Here is a 25186-nt window from a genome sequence, read left to right as displayed (position 1 = left end):
GCCCAGAAACGCACCCCAATTCTCCAGCTGGGGTAACCCATGTGAAGAAGTCCATACAAGCTGGAGAGCCCAGCACAGTAAGGGACCAGCCATCAGATCAGAATGGAAAGCAGACAGAGCCATGGTAAGGAAGGGAATGATTTTGGGCGAGATGGTGTTCCAGAAGAGACGGCAGTGTGGCTCAGAGGAGTTCCTGTCTTTATTACCACTGACAACAATAACCAGTACATCTACGGAGCACCTGTGAGCCAGCACTGAGCTCAGCACTCAGTCTTCACAATAAACCTAGGACGTCGTTAGAGGACTAGCCTCACATTACAGATGGGGAAAGAAGACACAGGAAGGCACAGCAGCCTTCCCAAGGTCACACAGCTCCCCTGTGCCAGTGCCTGGATTCTAAGCAGACAGCTTGGCTCCTGCCCACTTTTCTGCTATTTCCTCTTACCTTCTGGAAGCCTTGGTCTCTGCACATGTAGACCTGATCCAAGTACAAACACCTGCGTAAGGTATAATTCAATTCGTTTTCTTTCAACAATATTTCACCATGTAGCGACTTTTCTGTTAAAGTGCGAAATGCTGGCTCGCTCTCATTTCACAACTCAGATTCAAGGCTCCCCAAACTTCAAAACCACAGGGTTCCAAGAAGCATGGCAGGAAGTAGGATAGGTTTTACAAACGCCCAACACCAGACTCCAAGGCCCCTTACGGGATGAACAACTACAAAACTGCTCTTGGGCGTCCATCGCTGACCTCCCTCCCCACTCCAACACCACGGCTCACCCGACAGAGGCCACAACCCCAGGTCCACTCAGCCTATTTAAAAATAAGCCCAGGGCTTCATCTCGAGTTTGGCCTGTACACAGCAAGAGCCAGCAAAGCAGGAAGTTCTTGGCTCTCACTGATAAATGGGATTCCCTTCCACAATACTACAACTAAAAAGTGTTCCACAAAAGCCAGCATTTATCAAACTCCTTTGGGTTTTTCCTAGACCTGGTCAGGTGTGGTGAGCTCACTGCATCGTGAAGACCCTCTCAACTGTATTGTGTTCTGCCAAGATCTCATTAAGAAGGTCACAAAAGAAGACGTGGTATTTAAAAAAAAAAAAAAAAAAGCTTGTAGACGGCAAGAAACTGAGGAAGAGTTCTGAGGAATGGCTCCACGCCCACCCCCAAAATCAAAATCAATTTTTTTAGCTTGTTTCCAAATAATACTTGTATTTCCAGCTGACTTCAGTGGTCACAGGAGCCGAGAGGGAATAGCCTAGAAATGGCATTCCTCAAATCCAGTGGGCATAGCTTGAGGTTGCTAGACAATGGGGGAAGACAGAGCTAATAACTAGAGACTACAGATAAGAAGGTCCTTGTGACCTCTCCCAAGCAGCATTGTTCCAACCAAGGAACACTTTGATTGTTCTGACAGCTAGCCTACCCCGTTTATCGGGAAAGGGTATGCATTCTCAGAATCTAGGGTTTCTGAGCAGGGTGACCCAGCCACTCTGTGATGGAAAAGGCACTTGGCTAGTGTGCAGAGAACCCACACCAAGCTTGGTTGGAAAATTGCTTTGAATCACACACACACACACACACACACACACACGTCCTATTTTGTTTTTAGCGCAAACTCAAATCACAGTGCCCCAAAGCAATCTATTTTTGGTCTCGTTCACTAAGATCAATAGACAGACATTTCCCTAAAAAGGTTTTTCTTCATTCAGTTTTGCCGCTGGCCACCTCTGCGATTTGAACCCGTCGCCGTACCTCAGCGGACCTCAGTTTGCTCAGCTGAAAAATGTCAGGCCAGAGCCAGTGGCTTCCCATGGCTCCCAACATCCCCAGCCTTCTCCAGCCGCACCCACGAAGTGTGACTGGTGATCACAACACAAGCCCACCCACCCTCTTGGGTCCACCAGGCAACATCCAAAAAGCTTTGATAATTCACTTCACAGCAAAACCAGATCTGACAAACTCATCAAGAGGAAAAACCTGTTCCAATCTGACGTGATGAGCCCACGTACGACCTCCGTTCCGCTCAGTTTGCTGCATCAACATTAATGTATTTCCTCACACCGCTGAAGGGGGAAATCACATCAGCAGAGTTCCAGCCCTGGGCCCCGGGGGGCTTGAGATGGTCACAACACTAGGAGGCGGGTACCATCCCTTTAGAGAAGGGGAATCGAAGGTTGGGGCGATATGTCACTTGCCCAAAGGCACAGAGTACAAACTGGTAAGATCCCGCACAGGCAGGAGCAGCCCACAAGCGGCCTCCCAGGACCCCTGGAGCAGGACGGATCTCCTAGCTTCTGCAAAACAACCTCCTCAACGAAGTTATTTGTTTTAAATGCAGTTTAAGTCAATTACATACACTAACATAAGGGGCAGAGGCAAAACAAATACGGCAAAATGCAATCATCCCCAAACGACTTCTATTTTCGGCTACGGAGAGGACCCAAGTCATAGAGCTTTTAAGACCATCCCTGACAATTCCAGTCCCTGAGACACGGCATTCATGCAGATGAATTTTAAAAAAGCTTAAAATGTATGGGGAGGACGAACGAGCTTATGGGGGAGAACCGGGAAGACAACGAAGTCAGTATATTTAAGTGCTAAACCTTGTCGTGAGACTTCAGGCAGCTGCCAACTAACTAACAGACAACTCCCAGATAAACAGCTGCTACAGCCGTCCCCTCCCGCCTCCGAAACTGTGACCCGGTGGGAGGGGACATCCAGATAGGATCCAGCTGCCCAGCATCTACGCACCATGACACAAAATCCCTCCCACGGCATAACAGTCACTCCATTGCCATTATTTTGTCCATGTGCCCCATAATAGTGGAGGCCAGAGCTCATTCTGGACAGCAAAGACCACCCACCCGGGGAGGAGACAGACGCCTAGATGGCTTCCCCCAGCAACACACACCTCTGTGAGTAATGTTCAGCCAGGAATCCCCAATTTACGGAACACTTCGGCTAAGAGGTCCCTTGAAAAAATGCGGCGGTCCCTGAGCTTTCTGCTAATACCCATGTGGGATCAGCTATGCCCTAGAGATGCCAAAATGAGGGCTCAGGGCAGTGGGAGCACCCCCGGATCTGGAGACAGGCCCAAAGAGTGGGAGAGGGAGACAGGGAGGGACCAGCAGCCGAAGTTTTCAAAATACTGGCGGGGGCCAAGAAGTTCTCTTCCCTTCCCCAGTACTTGGCTATCTGTTAGCTTTTGTTAGAAACTGAAATAACCAAATGCAATATGGTAACCCTGACTGGAGCCTAGCTCAAGGCTTTAACTGATCATAAAAACTGCAAAGCAGCCATAAAGTATATTTTGAGGACAACTGAGGAAACTGGGTTGAGGCGGTATCAGGGACATTGCTGTTTATTTTTTTTGGTATAATGATGGTATTGTGGTTATGCAGAAGGAAGTCCTTAATCCCACAAGAGGCACGACAGAGGTATTTAGGAAGAAATGTAACCACGTCTGCAACCTGAATTCAAACAGTCCAGCAAGGAAGTAGGTAGACAGATGGACAGCCAAGCAGACAGGGTGAGCAAGTGGATATGGCAAAACACGAAATCTAAGTGGTCAGGGTACACGGCCCCACTTTATGATTCCTTATTAGAGAGGGCACGGATTGCATGGAGCACTGGGTGTGGTGCAAAAACAATGAATACTGTTACGCTGAAAAAATAAAAAAAAAACAAGTTCACCAAGACCTGTTTTATCGTTTTTTAAACAGGCTTTGTAGGAGCCTAATTTTATTTTTAATGGGAAAATGCATTGAAATTCCCAACCCAATCACTCAAAAAGGAATGCTCAGGGCACAACCCAGTCTTCAGCTTCAGTTTCTTTGTATACATACCAGAGGTGTGGGAAGGGAAGTAATTAGTGCGATCCAGGAAGAAAAGGGACTTTACATTAGGTTTCAAAAGAAAAACTGAATTTGACTGGATAAAAAGGGAACAAACATTCTTGACAAGTAGGAGATTGAGGAGCTAAACGGAATCACTCCTGAACCCCAGGTAGCTACCAGAACAAAGGATTGAAACTAGGGGAAGGTCAGTATAAAGAAACAAAGATACTTAAAAATAATGACAGATACTGTAAAGGTTTCAATTGAAACCAGAAGGGGAAAACTAATTTTGCAGTTAGAGACAGTCCCTAGCGTTCTCCACAGTTGGATTGGATTCCCCATTTGAAAGTTATTTCTAAAGGCTACAGAACTCCCTGACCAAACACAATTTCCCAAGGGTGTCAGAAGATTGCACACAGACAACAGCCACAACCCCACAGCTGCTCCTTGAGAGAGGATTAACTTTAGGATCCCACTGGTTAGAGCAGCCAAGGACCTCAACTTCTGGATGATTCCTGAACCTTCCGGAGTCCTTCAAACAATAGTCTGCATTCAGTAGACAAAAGAAAGCTCAACCAACCTGGCCTCCCTCTCCCTTCCAAGGTCAACTTGCCAGTATCTGCCTCGGGATGCAGGCCAGGAGGCCACCCACCACAGCTGCAAGGCAGGGAAGGCCGAAGGGCCCCCAGTGGACCCCGAGCTGCAGGGTACATCCTGGGGTCCTCAGAGAGGGGTGTAAGCCAGGACGATGCTCATGGTTCAGGGTTCTGCAGTTCAGACCCCCGCTGAATCCCCCTCCTCCTCTTTTTCCATCTCCCCATTGCCCTGCCTCTCCTCTATCTTTCACCACTCAGCATCGCCAGTGTGGGGATTTTTAAAAATCTGACAGTCTTTGGCTACTGAGATCACTGTCTGTCTTCAGGCGAGGGGCTGGATGTCTGGAGGAGAGGCGTGAGAGACACACTTATTTTCCCCTTCTGCATCTTTCAAATTGCAAATTACATCCAAACGAGAAAGTAATGGAATCTTTTTTTTTTTTTTTTTAGATTTATTTATTTATTTATTTATTTGACAGACAGAGATCACAAGCAAGCAGAGAGAGAGAGAGGAGGAAGCAGGCTCCCCCGCTGAGCAGAGAGCCCGATGCGGGGCTCGATCCCAGGACCCTGGGATCATGACCTGAACTGAAGGCAGAGGCTCTAACCCACTGAGCCACCCAGGTGCCCCGTAATGGAATCTTTTTTAAAAAGTCATTTGTTTGAAGTGACCTTGAAGCAACAAAACTTCAGAAATCCTATCTTCACTTCAGATTCTCTGAGACGGGTAGGATGTTATGAAGAATGAGTTGCTACACCAAAGCGATCGTAACGGCAGCATTTACTGAGTGTTTGCGGTGGAACAGGCACCATTCTGGATGCTTCTGGACAATGTCATTTCATTTCCACAACATCTGCAAGGGAGGTGCTCTCGCTACCCCCCAGGCCCCTCACTCCTAGCCTCCGTCTCTCACAGGGCCTGGAAGAGTGGAGGTGGCCTTCGCTTTTATCTAGTGACACACACCTCACAGCAAACAGTAGGTTCAACCATCAGCAGCTGATCACAGAGTCAGCCTGGAGCCCAGGCCCATACCCACCCACTGTAATGCCCTTAAACCCTAAAAAAGGCCACCTCTCTCCCAATGACCCTATTATGAGCAATAATGTTAAAATCTGCATGCACCTTTTTTTAGTGTAAAAATCTTCTTCATGAAAAATGATTAAAACCAGTGCTAGAGCAAGATGAAATCTCTAATAAACTCATTTTTTTCAAGATTTATTTATTTATTTGACAGAGATCACAAGTAGGCAGAGAGGCAGGCAGAGAGAGAGGAAGGGAAGCAGGTTCCCCGCTGAGCAGAGAGCCCGATGTGGGGCTCGATCCTAAGACCCTGAGATCATGACCTGAGCCGAAGGCAGAGGCTTAACCCACTGAGCCACCCAGGCGCCCCTCTAACAAATTCATTTTTTTAAAAAAGATCTCAGCAGCATTAAATTATCCACTTTTAATTTTTCATTGCGAAAGCAACAGATCGTCCTAAAGTATAACGTTATTTTACCCCTCAGTAAGTACGAAGGCGAAAGGAACGCTTTTTTTCCTATCTATTGGAAAGCATCTTGTTCACAGAGGTATGTTCTCACATTATTATTAAGTATTGTACTTTGAAGCAATTCAACAGTTGACACAAATATTATATGTACTAACCGTATTAGTTACATGGCATCTACAAGTCTTCCAGAAATAGAAGGAAGGGAAGGGACAGAAAGCAAGGGACAGGCAGAGGAAAATCTTCAATCACACATATAAGCTAGAGACATCATATAAGATATAGAAGTTCCTACCCAAAATGACACTTGAAGCTTTTATATTCATCATTTTATGGAAACCTCTAACCCCAAGAAGGTAGCCAAGAAGGTAGATGAGATCCTCATTTTGCCAGTAAGTCAGTGGCCTAAGATGATATCACTGGGTAGAGGCAGAGAAAGGAGCCAGACAGAAGAACCACGACTCACACGTGTGGGCACCTTCCCCACCCCCTTCAGTGTAACACACATCACTGGGGCATTCAACTGTGGTCAAAGCTGGGAATCCCAAATGTGACACAGAACTCACAGGAAGGGACACCTGGGTGGCTCAGTCACTTAAGCAGCTGCCTTCCACTCAGGTCATGATCTGGGGGTCCTAGGATCGAGCCCCGCATCGGGCTCCCTGCCCAGTGGGGAATCTGCTTCTCCCTCTCCCTCTGCCCCTCCCCCGTTCATGCTGTCTCTCTCTGTCTCTCAAATAAATACAACCTTAAAAACAAACAAACAAAAAAGAACTCACAGAAAAACCCTGGTGTAAGTCAAACGCCCTTGTTTCCCCAAGCAGAGGGGAAGGTGTCCTGTTTTTGCCCCTGTTCATCCTTCTCACAGTTCTGGAGCGCAGTGCTGAGCACCTTACCCCTTTGCTACACAGAACCTGTGAAACTGGGAAAGCAGACTCCATCCCCTCCCAGAAGGGCTGCTGGGTCCCTGAGTGTCCGCTTTCCCCGTAATTTGATCGGCCGTTTGGTCAAGATGCTATTTGTAGGACAGAATGTCTGCTGTACTTACACATCCCTTTGCCAAATACTGACAGTTTTTAAAAAACAGAAGTAGATTATTTTTGGACCTGGACAACTGATACAGTCCATAGCTTTATACACTTGTTGGGTAAGTCCTTTCTGAACGACGTTAATCTACCAGCAAGCCCCTGTGCTCATCGAAATCAACAGAAGGTCACCGTTAGCAAAGATTCAAAGGAAGGCCACAAAGAACTGCACATTCCTAAACCCAGCTTGGGGAACTGGCCCTCAACTAGACTTTCATGGGAGTCCATGACATTCCAAATTGCTAGATCCATAAAGGGACGATAAGTCAGGAGAGGCGTTCACATACTCTTACCAAAGCCACTGCCCACATTTCACAGATCTGTTCGTGTGCATTCCAAGAGCCCAAGCAGGGACAGGGCTAGAAATGATTTAAACTAGGGGAGAAAGCTAACGGCAAGCGTCAGGACCAAGCCACTCAAGGAGAAGAGGACAGCTGGCCTGTTTCCAGCAGAGACTGCAAGAGCGAGGGTAAGGGAAGGGGGTCCCTCAGGAGCCACGGACTCCTCCAGAGCTTCCCAGGGAGGGAGCTGGCCCAGAGGACTAGGCCTCCGGGACCTAGGTCCCTGGTTTCTGGTACAGCCCGCCCCTGCCAGGGTCGGAGTTCAGCCAAGCAGTTTCCACCACGCCGAAGACAACACAAGCTAACCACGTGGGAAAACAACGGGGTGTTGCCGAGCTGGCTGGAGCTAAGCAAGAGCTTCAAGAAGGAAGATGGGCGGAGGGAGAGAGGCAGACAGACTGATTGTCCTGTGGAGCGCTAGGGTTCACCAGGGAAGGTCATGCACGCTAGTCCCAACTGCTAATAGCTGCGGACGTTTACTGAGTGCTTATCCTGTGCCCGGCGTCTTTACTCCCGTTATCTTTTTTTTTTTTAATTGTCATAATTCTGAGATAGGCGTTATTACCAAATGCATCTTAGAAATGGGGACATGAAAGAACAAAATATTGAGGTCAAGGTCACTCATCTGGGGAATGGCCAGGATCCAAACTGAGGTCTATGGCAAAGTTGCTCCCTAGAAAGAAAGAAGCAAAAGCAGGAACCAGCTTGTTCTCTGCTGCACAGGGTTCATTCAACTTGCTTCTTAGCTCTGTGACCCCCAGGTAAGTCAATCCATGTCCCTGCGCCTCAGCTTCCTCATCCCTAAAATGCAGATAATAAGAGAATCGTTTCTGAGCATTATATGAGATGAACGTGGGTTTCCCCACCTGCCTAGCACAGAGTAAGTGCCCAATAAATGGTAGGTTGGTTTTTTTTTTTTTTTTAAGATTTTATTTATTTACTTGACAGACAGAGACCACAAGTAGGCAAAGAGACAGGCAGAGAGAGAGAGGAGGAAGCAGGCTCCCCGCGGAGCAGAGAGACCGATGTGGGGCTTGATCCCAGGACCCTGACATCTTGACCTGAGCCGAAGGCAGAGGCTTTAACCCACTGAGCCACCCAGGTGCCCCTAAATGGTAGTTTTTAACTGCTGCTACAATCGTTCCCAGGGCTAGTAAGTGTATAAAGGCTGCTAGCCTCACATAGCTTACAGCTCAGCTGGGGAAACGAAACCAACACGTAGGAAAAGGCATGAACCCCAGGAGGCACACTGGAGGAGGCTGAGTTGGATATGGGGGGCTGAATCACTGCAAAAGCCCGCCACAGGTGGGGAGCACCTGCCACCACGGCGATCCCAGGGCAGCACCGCGAGGCCGCGGCCACTGCTCCCGCAACCCCCACTCGGGCCCCGAGCTTCCCTTCCTTCCAGGAACAGGAAAAGGAGCATGATTAAACAGAATGCTACAAAAGTCCTCAACACAGGATTTTCCCATTAGTCACACTTAAGCAGGCAGGGTTCCTGCAAGACAGGCACGTGGCCGGCCTCCTGGGAACGCAGAAGCGGGAAGCCAAGATGAGTAAATTTGGAGCACCAAGGTCGAGTCCCCGTTGAAGTCCACGGATGTAAAGTGGCGGGGCAGGGGCAGCTTGGAGACAAAATAAGGTCACTTTGCAAAAAGGCAAAGAAGGGAAAGAATAAACAGAAGCAATTAGGAAAACCCTAGACACAGAAAACCCGGGTTTAAGGGGAAAATACAATGTGAAGGTAACTAGCACAAAACTCAAACAAGAACTCTGAAAACCAGCCCCACGGGTTAGACCCAGAGAAAACTATTAATAACGGTCACGTATTTGTGCATACTTTGTAGAAATACCATTCCTAGTAGGTGACAGGGATGAACTCATTTAACTCTGGCAATCACCCTATGAAGCAGGTACTATTTGTTTCCACTCCATTTTGCAAATATGAAAAGTAGAGCACAGAGAGGTCAAGTAACTTGCATCGGGTCACACAGTTGGCAAGTAGCTCTCATAAGATTTTAAATGAAGCAGCCAGGCTCCGGAACACCAGACTCTAGCCTCTACTGCCTCTGACATGCGAGTTAACAGTTCTGAAGCTGAAATTTCCTCGAAATGGGATTATCCATAGCTCAACTCTAGTGGAGTTACAGTCTTAAGGAGGAAATCTATGGGTAATTATTACCTCATCTAATTCAGCAGTAAATGTAGAATGACAGAATGGTTTTTCCTAGTGAGTCAATGATTGGGAAAATTCATTTAAGTTTTTTATTTTCTTTAAGTCAACCTACCTATATTTTTGGTATCAAGTACTAAATTGAAAGAAAATCCCTGCTGTCATTTTTAAAAAGCAAAATCAAAAATGCATCCTGATACACATTTAACAGTTACGATTGTTGATTACCCGGAAATCCTAAACTTCCCTTCCACTTTTAAAACAATAGAAACAATCCCTGTGAAGAGATCGAATCTGCCATATCCCTTTGTCTAAAATTATATCAATTGTAAATGAAAAACATTAGCGAAAAAATAAACACATAGCAGGATCTTGAGCTAACAAGATCCCAGTTTTACTGAGGAAAAAGATAGCAAAACGTTTACACTAGTTATCTCTGTGTGGTAAGATTATGTTATCTTAATTTCTTTTTAGTGTTTTGTATCTTTTGGTGGTGGAACATGGGAAGCACCTTTTTCTTTTTCTGCTTCTTGCATTTTCTAACATGTCTTGATGACAATCACTATAGTTTGTTGTGTGTGTGTTTTTTTTTAAGATTTTATTTATTTATTTGACAGGCAGAGATCACAAGTAAGCGGAGAGGCAGGCAGAGAGAGAGGAGGAAGCAGGCTCCCCACTGAGCAAAGAGCCTGATTCGGGGCTCTATCCCAGGACCCTGGGATCATGACCCAAGCCAAAGGCAGGGGCTTTAACCCACTGAGCCATCCAGACACCCCTGTTGTGTTTTTTTTTTTTTTTGAAGCTGTAGATAGATGTCAATAAGAAACACTCCTTACTATGAAACTATTGTCACTGTAGGTCAAAAATGGTCAAATATTGGTGATTTCATATGGTTCAACCTAAGAGTAATATTAATGCCATAGAGGTAAACCGTAATTCTGGAAAACCCTTAGTAAGGAAATTACTTGTAAGTGCAATCCCTAATATTTACATACTAGATATTTCCACTGACTGGAGGCAGAAACAATGCTATGAAATCTTGGAGTTACACCACAAGACAGAAGGGTCAAAGAAAACCACACAGTGGTATGACTTCTACTTTATTACACTATAAAACATAAGGTAAATACGTAAACAGAAAGGCACTGGCCTGATAATTTCCTTTCTTTCCCCCTATATTTCTTTAAATGCCTTTTGAGTCCTTATCTAAATGGTAAACCCCCATAATTTCAAAGAGAGTCCTCCAGGAGTAATGTTTTAATATCATGAGTTGGTTTTTCCAAACAGGAAAGACTTGACTATTTCACTTTCCAACAATCAATTCTCCATCACCAGCTGGGTGTCCTACAATTCAATTCAATTCTGATTCCAACCACTGGAGCTAGTGCCAACCCCAGAGGTTTAAGGGCTCCAACCCACAAAATGGCCCCACTTCAGCCACCAGTGGCAAATGGTGTCCCCAAGCTAACCAATGACAAATTCGGAGATTTTCATGATCTTCCTCAGGTTGAGCCATTTGCTAGAATAACTCACAGAACTCAGGAAAATTCTAACACCTAGGATTACAGTTTGATTATAAAGGATATGTAACTCAGGAAGGGCCAAATGAAAGAGATACACAGGGCAAAGTGTGGGGGACGGGTTGCGGGGGGGAGGAGGAAGGTGTAAAAAAGGGCTCATTATGAATAACAAAAGACACTCCTAGCTCTCAAAAGATCCCAAGGGTTTTAGGAGGTCTGCGCCTGGGAACCAGGGACAAATACACGTAAATTTTATTATTCCATATGGACTCAAAGTCTAGAGTCTTTGCTCATTTATGTATCAAGATACAGCACTGAACAAAATGGAAAGATCAACTATTTTATCATAGGGTTGAAACGAAAGAATGTTCTTTCTCTTTGTTTTCCCCCTTCCCACTCCCACGTAGGAACAGGTCACAGCCACTGACCGTGAAACTACCATTTCCATAATCTGGAGGTGCCTGATATATATGAGTATATACTATATATACAGTATATAATGTATACTAGCACTTCCAAGCAGATTATTTTCCTCTCCCCAAATCAACTTGGTCACGTTATTGTAAAAAAACAAAAACAAAAACAAAAACAAAACAAAACAAAAACAAAATAAAACAAAAAAACAAAAAACCAACCAAGGGACAGAAGAAAACGGACTTGCCAGAAATGACAAGGAAATGAAACCCTTAGCCAAGCAGGGCTTTAGAAATCTTCCCAGTGCTGATCTGCAGTTTTACTTAAAGACACTGCTCTATACATTGATGGCCAACACTGTCCTCCTGACCTGAAGCTTCGGAAGAGAGAACAATGAGAGCCTGACCAACAATAGGGGGAAAGAAACAGAAATGCTCAACAGTCTTCTGAAAATAAATGCATAACTATTCAGAAGTCAAGCTGATTTGCACAATGTCAGAGGATTTACTGTAACAAAAACAAATACACAATTAGCTAACTTTCACCCTTAATGAACATTTCCTGGCCCTCACACCATCAAGACTGAACACCGCCCTTACTTCATGATTCCAGTTTCCCAGCACTCCTTAAGCTTTGAAAAATTATGTCACGAGTATTGTATTAAACTTCTACACTATGTGTCCTATTTCTATCACTTTCTATCACAAAGGACCATATTATTCATTTAAATGCCAAACAATTCTGAGATGCATAAAGAACAGATGTTCCCCTCACCATCGCCCCTCTGCCCCCTGCCCACCCCTCCCCCCATCTCTCTGTCTCCCAGTGTCTCCAAAGAGGAAACTTAGAAACAAGGAGAAGAAACAGCAATATCAGCTGACGTGCTGAGGTACTGGGGCCATGTCTCAAACTCAGGACTTAACCGAGCTCAGCCTCTGGGGATCCGCCATCACATCCCGGGGCTAGGCGGGGGCCCCACTTCGGGTGCCCCATCCTCCACTCCACCCTGCCTTCGTTCCCCACTGCCTGCACAATACAGGGCATAGTTTCTGAGCTCCACAGCCTCACCTCAGTCTCCCCTCTTTTCACTGTGCAACCGTCCGTTCATACAGGTCTGCACTAACTTCTCCTGTCCTGCCTCTGCACCTTCGCACAGGCTGTTCCTTGTGCGACCTGTGCCGCCCCTCCACTCCCTTTAGCGTCCACTTACAATGCCAGGCTTTCGGCATGCTCAAGTCCCTTCCACCTCTCTTATCAGAAGGCAAGTCCCTCTTCTGCGGTCCCACGCAGAGCTCTGTAGTTCTTGGATTGTACCAAACTCATTCTCCATTCTTCTACAATGATTTGTATTCAGAGCTTATCTTTCCCTTCTGAATCACAAGTTTGCAGAGCACAGAAACCAAGCTTGTTTTTTCTTTTTTTCTTTCTTTCTTTCTTTCTTTTTTTTTTAAGATTTTATTTATTTATTTGACAGAGATCACAAGGAGGCAGAGAGGCAGGCAGAGAGAGGGTGAGGGAAGCAGGCTCCCTGCTGAGCAGAGAACCCCATGCAGGGCTCGATCCCAGGACCCTGGGATCATGATCTGAGCTGAAGGCAGAGGCTTTAACCCACTGAGCCACCCAGGCGCCCCACTTTTTTTTTTAATATACCTACACAATACCTAATAATATCTCAAACAAGGTCCTTTGTTTTTTAAGGAATTGCATGCTGCTTGTAGGGAATATCTACCTGTTTCACCTACAGAGACAAGACACTAACTTGGCAATCGTGCACATGAAATAGATTTTACCCTGGGAACCCAGCTTCTCGGCTCTATCACCTGGCTTCCAGCAACCTTTAATTCATCTTATTTCTAGCCTTGCTTGTTTCGTGTTTTGCCTTTAATTGAGGAGGAGGAGGCTGGAAAGAACTGAGGAAGCTGCAAAGGAATTAAGGCTGTACACGCATATAGCACAAACATGTGAAGAAAAACGAAGGAATGCCTGCTCATTAGCCATCTGCCAGTTCACCAATGCCAGGAAATTCCGGACTGCTGTTTTTATAACGTAGATAATTCACACGATTGTGTTGGAGACTTCCAGCTATGAAGAGCTTTAGACCATTTGAGAACGAGCGTTCCCGAGTTTAATCGTGAGACAGAAAGCCCAGTGAATTCTTCAAGCTTCCACCCCTTTCAGGAATCTCACAGAACCACGTTATGTCTGTATATATGCACGGGGGAGGAAGGCATGTTGCTGATATTGAAAAGGATTTTTTGTTTGTTTGTTTTTTTAACTCTACAGATCACATGGTATTTTATGTATAGGTTCTTTATAAATCTTCAACCACTCAGCTAGACTTATCTGGCCTGTTAAGAAGGTAACAGCTTGGGAAGCCTGGGTGGTTCCGTCAGTTAAGCATCTGCGTTCAGCTCAGGTCATGATCCCAGCGTCCTGGGATCGACTCCCAAGTCGAGCTCCTTGTTCAGTGGGGAGTCTGCTCCTCTCTCTCCCTCTGACTGGTAGTCTGCCTGCTTGTGCTCTCTCTCTCTCTCTCTCTCAATCTCTGTGTCAAATAAATGAATAATATCTTTAAAAAAAATCTTTAACAAAAGAAGGTAATGGTTTAACTGTCTAATTTGTGTCTTTTTAGGAAACTGAGGTCCATTTTTCCTTAACAGCCCCCTCATGCCAAAACTTTTAAAAATTCATTTGTAAACCTAATGCTATGTAAATCAAATTATTCCATTCAAAGATTTACTGTAAAAGCAAAAGGATGATTCCTAAAGGATTCCTTGGAAAACGGCCCATTTTCCACTAAAAAGCAAAATCTACACTCAATTTCTGATGCCTCTGTTTCCTCTTTAAGTAGATGGACCTATGGTGGGAAAAAAAAAAAAGGACAAACAAAAATTAAATACAACTCTTCCTTCTAGCTGTGGTGCGGCGCACATAGTCCATACACTTTCACATGGTAATAATAATAGAGAACATTTGAGAACAAGGAACATCCATTTAGCTGCGGTTTCCCCTCCTCAGTGACGTGAGTGAGACATTTCACTTCTCTTGAGCTTGGTGATTCCTGGGTAAATCTGTTTCCTCATCTCTGCGAGACAGAGGCAACAGCCACCTGCTCAGATAGCTTTGCAAGAATCTGACGAAACCGTGTCTTTGTGACACATGACGAGTGTGTCTTCTACGTTCTGCTGCCTCAAGGAGCACAGGTCAGACCAACACAGTGAGAACTGCCCAGCATTTAATGTTTCATAAGACAGAATGGATGCAATGTTTAATAAGACAGAATGGATGCAACAGGCCTTCACGGACTCCATGTGTCCATTCCCAGGAGCTAGAATCACAGGGAATGCGAAGGAAGGCTTCTTGGGAGGGCTACCCTTGCTCTCAGCTTGGAGGATTGGAGGGAAGAACAGGATGTGGACCGCGCACCAAGAGGAGAGAGGTTTCCCGGTTAAGAGGAACACATCCCCCTAATTCTTCCCCGTCCCCCGTCCCCCACTCCCTGCTCAGGTATGATACCCAGGCAGCATCACCCGGGAGATGGGTGAGGACAGCAAATCCTCCAGTCCCCTCCCACCTCCACTGACTCACCCTCTGGGGCCCAGGGACCCATCTGTGTCATGAGCAGACAGACCCCTCACCTCCTCTCTTCCACTGCCCCCTCCGTTCTCTCCACCTCGCTAATGCCAACGTTTCTACCAGTATCAGCTTGAATGTCACTTCCTCCCCAAGGTCTTGCTCACACCTGTACTGGCCTCTCACCCCACCCCCAGCTCCAGGTTAGGGACTTGGGCCACGTTCCATGCATACTAAAGACACGTGACCATTACCGCCTGCTCTACCGTTTTCCGGAGATGCTGCTCGCTCCCGCGAAGGCCCGGCCTGAGTCTGTGTTGTTCACACAGCTTCATCCCCCACGCCTCGTGCACGGTAAGGCCCTCTACTAACATCTGCTGAATTAATAAATATATCACCAGTGAAACAAAGGTATAAAAGAAAGACAGAAAGTATTATGGCACATGATAGACTCACATTAATAGATGCCTTTGGTGTATGGGTCTCAGAAACACAGTTGAATTTAGTTCACCTTTGAAAAGAGTTTCATGAATGGATTTGGGTTTGGAAAACTTTTGCTTTGAAATTTTTCACCGACACTTCCAAACATACCAATGTCCTACCGCACTGACCCGAGGAAGCAGTACTTTCTTCCTTCTATTGTCATTCTTTTTTTTCTCAATGACCAGATTTTTCCACCTCAGGCTTTGGGAACAATATGGCCCATAGAAGCTGGCAGACAAAACAGCCTCTTATTAATTCAAGAAGGGACCGAGAGAGGAAACTCTAGCTAACATTCGTGGGTGAATATTGGAAAGCCTAATCCTTCACCTTATTGTAAACAAAGAGCTGAGACAGACACCTGGATTCCTATTCTGGCTTGCTTCCTTCCAGTATTTAAGCATCTGCTCTGCTCTAGGTCCTGGACTTGGATCTTAGCCGCGGACAGTGCCCAAGACACATGCACAGGCCCTCCCCTCACCAAACCTAATGGCCTGTTCCTCTATCTACAGGCTAATGCTGTTGCTGACTCCCACGGGCCACTGAACTCCTCGGGGCTCTGTTTCCCCATCTGCAAAGAGAGGCATAATTACAAGATGACGACCAAAATCCCCTCTGCTCTAACGAGGGTTTTATGGCTAAAAACACCACAGTTGCTCTGTAAGTCAGTTAGCCAAAGTCATGCATCTCAAGTCCTGCTCAGCCAGATCCAGAGAGCTGAGAAACCGGCAGCAGCACCAAGGGCACAAATGTAGCCCAAGAAGACTTGTCAGAAGCAGCAGAAGTGGGGCCACTTCAGTGGGGAGCCAGCTTTATGGCAATGGGAAGAGTCCTAGATTGAGTAAAGGAGCTCCCTTAAGTCTTGGCTAGGCCCACAGGGTCCTCAATTCTAAATAAGCTTTGAGGAGATGGTCAAGGTCCCTTCTAGCCCTAATGGTACAGAATTCTATCTCCTCATTCCAATACGTGTTTTTCCCAACATCACCAAGCAATAATTTTATGTTGAGGCTATTTACCTGGATAGATCATCAGTGCCGCAGGTTAAGGACTCAGTCCTACAAGACGGCCTCTCCCCCACCTCGGATGCCAGGTCCATGTCCAGGCCATCGCCTTGTGCCTCTGACCCACAAGGTTGTAAATCAGAGGTTCCCACAACAACCCCCTACTTGGGTGCAACTAATTTGCTTAAAGCAGCTCACAACACTGAGAGAAACATTTGCCTTACTGGATCACCGGTTTATGAGAAAAGATCTAACTCTGGAACATATGTGGAGAGACATATGTGGTAAGGTGTGGGGAAAGGATGGGGAAGGCCCAGGCTTTCCAGATGGGATACTTTCCAACTCCTCCAGGCGTTCCCCAACACAGAAGCTCCTCAAGACTTGTTGTTCAAAAGCTTTTTTAAAGCACTTAATCAGACACTCTCTGTGCTAACTCTCCCGCTCCCAGAGGTGAGTGGGGGAGGCCGCAAGTTCCAGTCCTCTAATCACAGGGCCTTTCAGAGGACCAGGCCTATCCTGTGGCTACCTAGGGTACCACCCTGAGTCCAGAACATTCGCTCCCCGGGGGCTCCTCATGAATGACAAAAGACTCCCCTACCACTTGGAGACTTCTCAGGGTTTGAGAAGCTTTGGGTTTTGAGGAGCTTTGTGCCAGGAACGGAGGGCAAAGACTAAAATCTATTTCTTATTAAACCACATTCATCACAAGATTCTACTTCAAGACGACATTCAGTAGTAAGCGATGAGAACAGGAGCAATGATGAGTCCAACCCTGAATAATCAGAGTATGTCAGGAGGATGATCACATCAAATGCCAGTCAAAATTTCGTGCCTATACTTTCAGATCAACTGGCTCGAGATACCCAGATAACTGATGAAACTTCCAGAACTCTTCCAGAACAAAGTGTCAGATTCTACCCGGATAAAGGCAATGGTTTCTTTTCCTTTTGCCTTTCTCTCCTTCTTTGCCTAATTTTGGTAGCTAATGGCTCACCCCACATATCCCCTGCATCCCAAGGGACCTCCCTGCCAAGCCCACGGGTCTCTAGAATTCCTCCCTGCTCTGGTGTTGCCCAATATGGCTTCCTCAGCCCGCACCCCAGCTGTTACACAATGAGCTTAAGCCGAGCTGAAGCCAGAAGAGATATGGGATGCCTCCGGCAATCGCAGAGGACCTGAAAGGAAAATGCTGGAGCGGTTAGGAACTTTGTCTCACCAGTCATGGTGGTGGGTTCCTATCTGGCTCAGGACAAAAGAAACATAATATACTTTCTTGGCACTTACTGTGTGCCAAACACTGTACCATGAACTCTCCTGTTTCCGCTCATGTAATTGTCACCACAACTCCATGAGGCAACTCCACCATATTTTCTCCCTAATACAGATGAGGAAAGTGACTCAAATAATTTTTTCCCTTGGTAACATGGCATTGTATTTAGCAGTCAAAATGCACATACACAGGAGCGTGCAAACAGAATGACGGGAGAGGAGAGTCGTAAAGCTGCAGCTGTTCAGAACACTGGGACGAGCAGGGGGACGGGGTGGCTCAGTGGGTTAAGCACCTGCTTTCCGCTGGGGTCATGATCTGAGGTCTGGCTCCCAGCTCAGTGGGGAGCCTGCTTCTCCCTCTCTTCCCAGCTTGCGCTCTCCCTTCCTATCTCTCCCTATCTCTGTCTCCCTCAAATAAATACAATCTTTAAAAAAAAAAAAAAAAAAAAAAGAATACTGGGATGAGCAAGGACAAGAAGGTGGGGGCCTTGAGGGATGGTGGCGAAGCCGGAATAGAAAACCAGCTGCCCTGAGTTCCAAAGAATTTGGCAAAAGGCAGAAACTCAGTTTGCCTGGGTTATCTGCCACCCTCTATCCATCCCTCCCTCCCCAAAAAGTCCTTGGGCAGATTCTGGGTTTTTTCCTCCCTTACAAAGACAGCCATGTCAGTAACTGGCAGAAGAGAGCAGAAGGGAAACGTAGCCTGCTTCTCCATAAAGTTGTCATTATCGTGGGCATCTATCCCCAGAGCCACCGAGAAGACACAAAACCTCAGCTTTGCCCAGGTTTCTGTATTTTAGCAGATTCCACACTCGGATACCAAAATAGTGCTTCTTTTCATGAGGTAGCACTCATTTGAGGAGTTACTTTTCTCCATAGGATATTTTACTATTTTAAGCAGTTGTACATTTGGCTGCCCACAGACAAGAACAAATGAGTCATAGAAGAGGAAATGCAGGACCAAAATCCTTTACCTGGAAGCCTGGAGGTCAGATGTGCCTCGAAATTCAGACTTTCGTGATTCTAGAAAGGTAATGCAATGCATTCAGCACACATTATGTAACACTCCGAAATCAAATGTGCTGAGATAACTGTGGCAAAATTTAGCAATATTCAAACTAAGTGAAATAAATACATACTATAGAATCTCATACCAGTTCAGGTTAGGTTTTATCACCAATGGGGTATGCAAAAAAGTCTCAAAAACTTCAGGGCTTCAGAGCTTTTCAGACTTCAGAATCATCCAAAAAGGATTAGAGGCATGTGCACATGGCTCAAATACTAGAAAACATAGTCAACCTCCCAGCAATCAAAGACAGACAGACAGAAACAATCAAGGTACCATGATGTGCCTTACAAATTAGCAAATGGGTTTTTCTGAGAAAATACCAACAGTGTGAAAACTGAGTCCTTCAACCACTGCTGTGACAAGTAAACTAGGACAACCTTCAGACCACCAATAAAGCTGTCATCAATGGCCTCTAAAACATGAACACCTTTGACCCCAACATTGCCTTTCCAAGAACTCATTTTCCATGGATGTCATCAATATCTAGACGAAGCTTTACACATAGACATTCACTGAAACAATTCCTTTGAGGGGCACCTGGGTGGCTCAGTCACTTAAGTGTCTGCCTTCAGCTCAGGTCGTGATCTCAGGATCCTGGGATGGAGCCCCACGTGACGCAGGCTCCCTGCTCAGCGGGAAGTGTGCTTCTGCCTCTGCCCCTCCCCACTCATGCTCTTTCACCCTCTCTCTCAAATAAATAAATATATATTTTTTTAATTTCAAAAAAAAAAAAAACTAATTCATTTGAAAATTCAAATTCAATTAAAAATAATTAGCAACAAGTGAAATCTAAAACAGAATCACAATGAGGCAAAAATCAGTGAATCCATATAATAAAATATTATGCAGCCATTTTTTGAGTAGGTAGGGAATTGGAGAGACATCATGTATAATATTAAATGAGAAACACAGGATGGGGCACCTGGGTGGCTCAGGGGGTTAAGCATCTGCCTTCGGCTCAGGTCATGATCCCAGGTCCTAGGACGGAGCCCCATGTTGTAGGGCTCCCTGCTCAGCAGGAGTCTGCTTCTCTTTCTACCTCTGCTGTTCTTCCTGCTTGTGCTCCCTCTCTCAAATAAATGAATAAAAACGTTTTTAAAAAATTTTATTTATTTATTTGACAGAGATCGCAAGTAGGCAGAGAGGCAGGCAGAGAGAGAGGAGGAAGCAGGCTCCCCACTGAGCAGAGAGTCCGATGAGGGGCTTGATCCCAGGACCCTAAGATCATGACCTGAGCTGAAGGCAGAGGCTTTAACCTTAGCCACCGAGGCGCCCCAATCTTAAAAATAAAGAAAGAGAGGAAAGAAAGAAAGAAGGAAGGATGGAAGGAAAGGAGGGAGGGAGGGAGGAGGGGAGAAGGGGAGTGAGGAAGGGAGGGAGTAAGGAAGAAAGGAAAACACTGGATAAAATTATATTTGCATTATGATCCTATCCAAGCCAAAAATAAAAAAAAAACGAGAGAGAGAGAGAGAGAACTAAAAGGAGTCACGATCAAAGGGTGACTGTCTCTCCTCTTTAAATATTTAAATCTTGGGGAGAATTTTCCAAAACGGCCAAGAGTAGTGTATTTTAACCGAAGGGAAATAGAAAAAGAAGGCCTGTCTGCATAACTCCCAGTCAATGGCAACAAATGCATGAATCTGAGGTGTCACTCTGGGCTTTTATAAATGCACAATGAACCCATCTTTGCAAACCCACCGCCACCTCCAGAATGACAACCTTATAGGACGTGTGGTCTACATTTATTGGACAATTCAGCTGACATTTTAAGTCCAGCCTACTGGACACCATGGGGAAGAAATCCAGAAAGAAACAGAACAAAGGATAAGAGATATGCCACTTTGCCATTTGCAAAGACCTTTCAGAGACAGCAGCTCATTTGATGCTCACTGGCAGTCGGTAAGGCGGACAACGACAGGAGCTGGCACACACCCATTTTACAGCTGGGAAAATAGAGTCATAGATAGTCACACTCCCCGACGTGGCAGGGGCTCTCCCTGACTTCCAGGCCAGGGCTGTCTTAGAACGTGAGGCTCTTTCCACTATATCGTGCCATTAGCCTATTTGTTGGTGCTTCTTTATAAGTATCTTCATAGAAAGAGACATTTCTCACTAGCAAGAAAACCAAAATGACTTACTAATAATAAAAATAGGCTTCAGAAGTGAACAGACCTGACTCAAGGTCAAAATCCAACTTGAACGTTTGAGTGACTCTTTCAAGTTAACTTCTTGGATACCCGATTTTCTCATTTATAAATACAGGAATAAAACCACATGGCTGACAGGGTGCTGAAGAATTAAATGATCTGAGCACTTAGACCAGAGCCTGCCCCAAGATGGGTATAACAAACACAGTAGTCCTTCCTCCAGAAAGAGTGAAATGTCTACAATGAACCAATTCCAGATTCTAATTTTAGTCCTTGTTGGCAGACTCCTTATTCTACCTGCTATCAGGAGCCCACCAAATCTTTACCAGTTACTGTAGGGCCCTAAAATAATTAGAAACCACTCAACATAGTAGTTTCAACCAATGACAGTTTAAATCATTTTTTGTCAGTTTTAAATAATTTCTCTTTTGTCTTAACATGTAAGTAAACTTCAGCATCAGAGCCAAATTCTTTAAAAAGTAACAATGAAATTTTTGTTTCTATTGCCTGAGGCTTTGGCCTATCTCCTTTGAATGCAACTACTGAAACTCCCAAATCATGTTTGATTAATTTCTTTTAGGAGGGCAAAAGTGGGAGCAGAGAATGACAGGCACTTCTCAAAGTTTTCATTTCCTCTTTAAATTAGATTTGGGTATGGACGCCTAAGCTCAAAACATTCCAACCACTGGCTACGTTTATTATGTGACCACACAGCTTGGGTGCTACCTGGCCAAAGGAGAACCCAGAATTTAATAAAGCTTATCGTTAGCATCAGACGAGGAGTCAGGAGGCTGGATGAAAGCCCACAATGCTCTAGGAGAGTGCCCTTCTCTCTTCACCAGCCCCAGAACCTTTTCCACCCACTCCTTTCCAGAAGGCCATGCCCATTGTCTAGTAAGAGAAATTAATAAGCCCAAGGATTGAGTAACCAGAGACCTTAAGGGCATAAATAAGCCAAGATGTGGAAAACCATCCCTTCTGGTGCCTGTGGCATACAGTTTCGAATACTGCTTCTGAGAGACAGAAGTTTAATGAGATTCTTCTCGTAAGCAGGAAGAGAAAGAGACATTGTCACTACCCACTGTGAAGTTATCTGTCCTTTTTCTCTGCTTCCCAGCTTCTGCTAACCACATGCTTACAATTTTAGGATGTCCGACGGTCCCTATCTTAAAATCTCAACAAGACTGCTGAGGTTGATTTCCGTTCTATTTTCTCTCTGGGGAGAAGTGGGGTACGGTAGAGAGAATGAACTTTGGAATTAGGCAGGCTAGGTTATCGAAGATACGTATAAAGATACACACACACACCTCCTACTGGTTCTGCTTCTCTGACTGAAGGACTGATACATGGGCTGTGTGACTGGGCCAATTATTTGACTGCTGTGGGCCTCAGTTGCCTCCCGGTAAGTAAGAACATCACAGGGCTCTGAGAAGTAAGTGTACGGAAAGCATATGAATCGCCCGACTCAGCCGAGTACTCAACACTGCTGCCTATCTCCTTCTCCCTGCTTTCCTAAAATATTCCCTATAAACATTAATACCGTCAGAGATTCCAAGAGGACCAGATGTTAGCTGGTCAGAACATCTTTTCTTCATACAAGCCTCAAGTCCCACGGGCACCTTTGTACTCTGTACTCTTTTTAGATACTTAGTTCTTCTTCAGTGGTAAACTTTCATCAAAAAACACTGCTCTGCAATTCAGTGGGAACTTTTTTCGTCACACTCCAGACTTGAGGGCAGAACATCGCTCAGAGATCCACCGAAACACAAACCTACCCGAGGAATGGCCATCCCTCGCTGATAGCTGATTACCTGCATCCAATGCTGATTTTATTTTTTCCTAACAATTTTACTCCCAGGTTAAGCTATTCAAATTCTGGGGCAACTAAGTACTGTCTACAACCCCGAGTCCAATTTGAACCTGAAGACGCACCTACTTGTCTCAGCAATGACACACCGGGGGGGAGTGGGGTGCAAAATCTCCCAACCAGTAATACATGTCACTAGCTTCCATTTCCCCAGGAGGGATGACTGAAGGAAATACGGGTCTGCTAATAAAGGCTCAAGAGACATATTCTCCATCCTGTTGCCTTCCTAACATGTCCTGTTTTCTATGAAAAAGTGAAGACCAAAGTGATAAGCCAATTTTAAAAATGTAAGCGATTGGAATCTTCTCGGGAGTATGTGTTTTTATGGAGAAGATAGTCACGTTTGGAACGCTTCCAGATGCTTATTATTTGGATGTGAAGACTTGGAAGAGCTTGCTGACGTAACATTCCAAGCTGTGGTAACCCCAATTGGCCAAGAAGGTATGCGTTTATTATTATTTTTTAACTAGTGCTGTCAAGTGGCAATTAAGAGGGAAACCGGTGGCAAGGAATCCCTGGGGTCTACAGCCACAAAAACAAGAGTGTAAGACTGGACTTCTATAAAAGTTACACCTCCTCTCAGATTTCAATTAAAACTCCTGCTCCGAAGTCGTCATTGAAGACAACACTTTATGGTCTCTGCTGGTGGCTTCCTGCTCTGACCACAGAAGGTTCCTTTGTGGTGACAGGAATTGACTCAAAGAAAAAAAAAAAAAAATGTAAGTTTACAAACGCGCCTTCCCTTTTTCCAAGCCTGATTTATCCAGGATATGTGGGGAAGACATCGGAAAGCCCCCAACCTGTTACAAGAATTCATCAACCACTGAAATTAATGAAAACTTGGAAAGGAAAGAAACGGAACTCCCCAAGGTCTTAAAATATAAAACAAAGGAGGGGGGAGCTACGACAGAGCACCCGGTCGCTGGTGTCGATCTTCCGCTCGCGGGGCCTTTGAGGACAAGCGCGGCAAGGGGTCCGCGGGGCTCCAAAGTGCTCAGCCGGGCGGGAAGCGAAACCGGAGGAAGCCAAGCCAGGCCCGGTCCCTACACCCCGGACAGCTCGGAGGGGCGGGCTAGGAGTAACAGGTCCTCAGAGGAGCGGGAGAGAAGGGAAGGCGGGTCCCGGGCAAGCGGGAAGGGAGGGACGGGAGCGGTCGCCCCGCGCCGCACCCGGCCCGGGCCACTCTCCAACAGCCAGATGTTCAGCGTCGGGATCCCGCGGCTGTGCCAGAGCGAGGGCAGTACAGGGCCCAGCGGGGCTGCCGTCCGGACCCCCGTCTCCTCCCCAGCGCCCAGGCCCCGATGGGACACTCACCCGGGGCCACTAGCGGCGAACTCACAGTGCATCCCACGAAGACGGCGGTGGCCAGGACCGCGGACCCCGAGATTTCTCCTGGGGCCATCGCCGCGTTCCTTCGCCCTCTACCCCCGGGGCACCGCGTCCCGGGATCCTGCAGGCAGTGCAGCCGCAGAGCCGGCTACCGACAGAGTAGCACGGCTCGGCCCCCGCGCGCTGTGAACCCCGCCCCGTAAAGGACTCTCCTCTCCGGCCCCACCCACCTGGCTGGCCCCGCCTCTCCCCGCCAAACCCAGGGCTCCGCCTGTCCGCGGCCGAGCTTCCCCTGTGGCCCCGCCCTCGTCCCCGCCCATCGCAGCCTGGCCCCGCCTCGCCCCGCGGCGCCCGCTTCCTTTCTAAATTCCACCGCAGCCTGGGCCGCTCGGATTAGGCCTAGACTCCGCCCATCCTGTCCCGCCCACCGAGGTCCGACCACGCCTCCCTCCGGCCTCCCCGGTCCCGCCCACTTCTGCCTGGTCCCGCCTCTTCTCGCCGCGCCCGCTTCGTTTCCGAGTCGGGTTTCAGCGCAGACGCGGGGATTGCGCGGGAGCCAGGGGAGGGGCAGGGACTTGGCGGTTTCTCTGCGGTTCGCTGAGAGCTGGCGGGCGGAACAGGAGGAAGAGGGAGAGCGGGACAGGAAACTCTAGACGGCCTGACTTGACCACCATCGGAGTGGGCACGATCTTAATTCTTTGTTGGCATTTCTCTTCAACTGGCGTTCCCTTCCGTGTCTGGTCCAGAGAGGGGCGCCCCGCTGTCCGCGAAGTTTCACTGTTTGAAAATTGAGAGGAAAAGGCAAATCACTTAAATTTCTTCCTATCTCCGCTTTGCTCTAAGCTGCTCCCTTTGGGGAATAAATCTATGCATACCTGCAGAACAAATGGCTTTCTTTTTAAAATCGTGTGCCCACGCTGCAATGTGCAAATACTTTAACAAAATAACTCTTTAAGTACCTCGTCACTTACCATCTTCTTACAGTCTCAGGCCA

The 25186-nt window shown here is 46.5% G+C and overlaps 1 protein-coding gene across 1 annotated transcript in view; it reads right to left on the bottom strand.

Moving 5' to 3' along the window:
* RELL1 (RELT like 1) overlaps positions 1–24376 on the bottom strand; it is a 59650-nt gene extending 35274 nt beyond the window's left edge. Inside the window, exon 1 of the mRNA XM_044224763.1 lies at positions 24178–24376. Coding sequence (XP_044080698.1) covers positions 24178–24265 — 88 coding nt within the window. The 5' untranslated portion in view covers positions 24266–24376. The remainder of the gene's footprint in view (positions 1–24177) is intronic.
* Positions 24377–25186: the final 810 nt, after the last annotated feature.

This window comes from Neovison vison, chromosome 11 (assembly GCF_020171115.1).
Source record: "Neovison vison isolate M4711 chromosome 11, ASM_NN_V1, whole genome shotgun sequence".
Classification (NCBI taxonomy): Eukaryota; Metazoa; Chordata; class Mammalia; order Carnivora; family Mustelidae; genus Neogale; species Neogale vison.
This window is presented reverse-complemented; position numbering and strand designations above follow the sequence as displayed.